This window comes from Cyprinodon variegatus, unplaced genomic scaffold (genome assembly GCF_000732505.1).
Source record: "Cyprinodon variegatus isolate N-32 unplaced genomic scaffold, C_variegatus-1.0 Scaffold65, whole genome shotgun sequence".
NCBI lineage: Eukaryota > Metazoa > Chordata > Actinopteri > Cyprinodontiformes > Cyprinodontidae > Cyprinodon > Cyprinodon variegatus.
This window is the reverse complement of record NW_015150518.1, coordinates 1262394-1266012: the sequence shown is the minus strand read 5'-3', so window position 1 is coordinate 1266012 and position 3619 is coordinate 1262394. Positions and strand designations below refer to the sequence as shown.

The following is a 3619-nucleotide window of genomic DNA, read 5'->3' as shown; positions in this document are numbered from 1 at the left end:
AAACATAGAGAGGAAAACAAGAAGAAAAGGGACAAGAAGAGAGGGACACAACCTAGAACAGATAATGGATGTCTATTCTATTAACATTTCTCTATCTGTATAATGGGGCTGTTTGATGTCTTCTCCATTCAGAGGGGCCCCTGCCTGTCTTAGCCTAGGGCCCCTAATGTCCTAAATCCACCCCTGACAGTAATATAACCACATCATCTTCATCTCTGCTCTAAATATTCCTAAAGTTCACCTGAATACGTCCCTGTTTCCATGTTCTTAGCCACGTGGTCTTAGCTGATGTCGACTTAATGACAGAGTTCCTCTAAATGGTGACGCCACATAAAGAACAAGAGCCGCTCCTGAGCTGAATAGCTGAGTCATTTCTGTTGCAGCGGTGGATAAATATAGAGCTTATGTGAGGACGGAATATGTAAAGACCTGAGCAGAGGTGTTAGTTAAACTCCAGCGAGATCTACAGGCTGCTCACTGTCACACCACTGTGGGACCATTTCCACCCACCCGCTGAGCTCTGAAGTCTGTCTGTGGGAACTTTTCTCCACTTATTTCAACATTTTCCTCCATGTTAACGCCTTTTTTCTCACACAAAAATAGGATTCAGCTCTACAGCAGGCAGCTAGAGATGATGTCATTTTATTTTCAATTGAATGAAATATAATTTAGCAGGGTGGCTAAGCTAACCTATGCCAAAGTTTTAACAGGAGTCAGAAAAGGTTGCATTCTCCGATATCAATGTAATAAGACCAGAGTTTAGGTCCCAGAATTTAGGCGAGACAGTGGGAAAGTTCAAGAAGTTTAATAAAATAAACCATACAGAACGCGGATCTTTGTATCTGCTGTGTGTGTGGGGGGGGGTTCAGTCCAGCTCCTAATAATGAGTCTGAATTCAGCCGATGGACTGCCAAAGAGATGCAGCAGGAGCCGCCCAGAGTGTCGCCGATGCAGCAGCCTCAGAGAACAGGCAGAATTCTGAGCCCGGTCAGGGAGACAGTTCAGAACAGGACGGTTCCCAGATCCAGGAGTCCGTAAACTGGTCAGGGGTTCGGATCCGAAGAGGAACAGAAATATCAAGGGGTTCCATGACTCCACAGAGCGTTCAGGCAGGTTAGGAGCTCCATGAGTCCACAGAGAGTTCAGGCAGGTTAGGAGCTCCATGAGTCCACAGAGAGTTCAGGCAGGTTAGGAGCTCCATGAGTCCACAGAGAGTTCAGGCAGAAATGTTCGGATGCAAAACAGGTAGGCTCAGCAGTTGAGAGGCAGAACAAGACGCTACATCAGGAAAACTGTGGAACTTTAAACTAGCTCTCTCTGCTGAGCCAAAAACAGGATCATGGAACATTTAGAGGACAGGAGCCAGGACTGATCAGGAAACACTAAGAAATTATTAAAAACCCTCTAACCACTGGCCTCCCAGAACCAAAACATGAACTAATCAGAAATGATGTCCAAACTCAACTAGCAGAAAGTCAATGATCTGGCCCTGATAGCTGGAGCAGCAGGAGCAGGTGGATAAGATGAATGATAATTGGTAACGGGGAGAGTTAGACAGGTGAGCGAACAATTAGGTCACCTGTCAGGGCAGCGATTATGACATATCTACGCTTTTAGATAGAAAAACTTTACAGGAGAAGCAAAATGTGTGGAAAACAAAAAGGTAAACTGGTTCAAAACATCTTCCAGAGTTAAAATCTAAAGTTTCTAAAATCATTAAGCTGAACAGTCTAAAAAGTATCAACATTGTGCCTAACTCACATCTAAGGGCAGATTGATGGAGGATTGTTACCATAACAGTTGGTTTTCAGACTGTGGAAGAAACCAGTAGAACCAATCTAAGGATATAGAGCTGAAATCTACGTAAATTTTTTTTAGAATTAGTGCATTTTTTTCTTTAATTAAGCAAGTAACTGAAACACTTTGCCAATGGAATAAGAAAATTTACATTTAAAATAAGAAAATAAATTGAATTGTCCTATTTCAAGAGTATAATATCTAATTATCTAATTTTAAGAGTAATTTAATCTTATTTAACTACCCAAATTAAGGATATATATACTTAATTTGAGACATTTTTTATTTATTTTTAGATAGTTTTTTGCAGTGGAGCCTCTCTGGTTTTTCTATCCTGCTTCTTCAGGTGACAAAAACTAAAAGGAAGCTTAGAGGCGATCGTACTTTCTTTATGGCAGCTCTAAAAATGTGGAACGACATTCAATTGCAAATTATATTGCCTATTTCTTTGTCTGATTTAAAATCTCGCTTAAAAATGAATCTCTTTGCCTCGGCTTTCTAAACTGTGTGAGATGTTTAATATAGTCTGTGACACATTATTTTGAATTACTTTTATTTTAATTTTATTATAGATTTTATTGTTCTGAGTTAAATTTTGTCTTTTATGTTTGTATGGTTGTTATGAGTATGTGTGATGGTGTTATGTTTCACTGTAGAGCACTTTGGTCTTTTGAGAAATTTTGTTGTAAATTGGAGCTATAGAAATAAATTTAATTGAAATTGAAATGAATAAAGTTGGATTAGATTGAAGTTATCAAAGTGACAGGATTATAAAGGAGAAAAAATTTGACTATTTCATTAACAGAGTTTATTTGAACCCACATTCACTACACCCTCATGCTTTCCACTAATCTGAACACCAAACCAATTATGGTGAGAAAAAGGAAGGAAAACAAACTCATTAAATGTCGGTTGTGCCCACGGCGCCGTTTGCATGAAATCCTTAAATAAACAGAGGAGCTGTTGGTGTGAGTCGCTTCCTGATCAACAACCATGACCTCCTGGATTGTTGTCACGTCAGGTCAACATGTTCATCTTCTCTAGTCAGAAAGTCACCTTGCAGGTTGCTGAAATTATAAAAGGAGCAGACGGAAATCTTTTACTGGATGCACCCAATAATCAATGGTATTCTGGTTTATGTCTCAACGCAGGAGTTAGACTTTCAGTGGTTTTTGGAGGTAAATTGTGTTTTATTGTTTACAGGTGTTCCAGGAGGAGATGGGCGTCGTCAAATCCTACAACCTGAAACCCGGTGGAGACAAGATCCCTGTTACCAAGCAGAACAGGAAGGGTGAGTTCAAGCAAGGACACCAGAGTTAGGTTTAAAATACTCTCAGCTAGAGGTAGGGAGCGAGCTCAGAGACGAAACATGTTTTACCCCAGAGCCTGGATCCAGGCAGGAAGTAATCTATGGTAAACAAACTGGATTAATGATGGAATTATTAAAGGAAAAGTCCGGTCAGCACGGAATGATCAATGGATCATTATTTATACCTGAAACGACGTTTGCAGCAATGGCTGATGGTGGAGTTCTTCCAGGGGGGGGCTATACATTCAAACGTATACGAAGTTATCACACCAGTAAATTTATATGAATGCCAACAACAAAAAACATAATAAAAAGATTTTATTAAAACCTAATTTCATGTACAGGTTTACTCTTTTGTACATAAATCTTTCCCTTCTGAGGCTTTGTGAAGATAAATCTGTGTTTTTGTCGAATATTTTCTCAAAAACCTGAAATAAAATAATGTTCAATAATGGAGAAGCTAATAGTCAGCTTTATATTTTTTTATTTATAAAAAATACTTATTTTCTGATT

At 39.1% G+C, this 3619-nt stretch overlaps 1 protein-coding gene across 1 annotated transcript in view; it reads left to right on the top strand.

Moving 5' to 3' along the window:
- Window positions 1-3619, top strand: part of hectd2 (HECT domain containing E3 ubiquitin protein ligase 2) — a 58365-nt gene that overhangs the window by 38957 nt on the left and 15789 nt on the right. The window contains exon 16 of the mRNA XM_015371808.1: window positions 3001-3088. Coding sequence (XP_015227294.1) covers window positions 3001-3088 — 88 coding nt within the window. The remainder of the gene's footprint in view (window positions 1-3000; window positions 3089-3619) is intronic.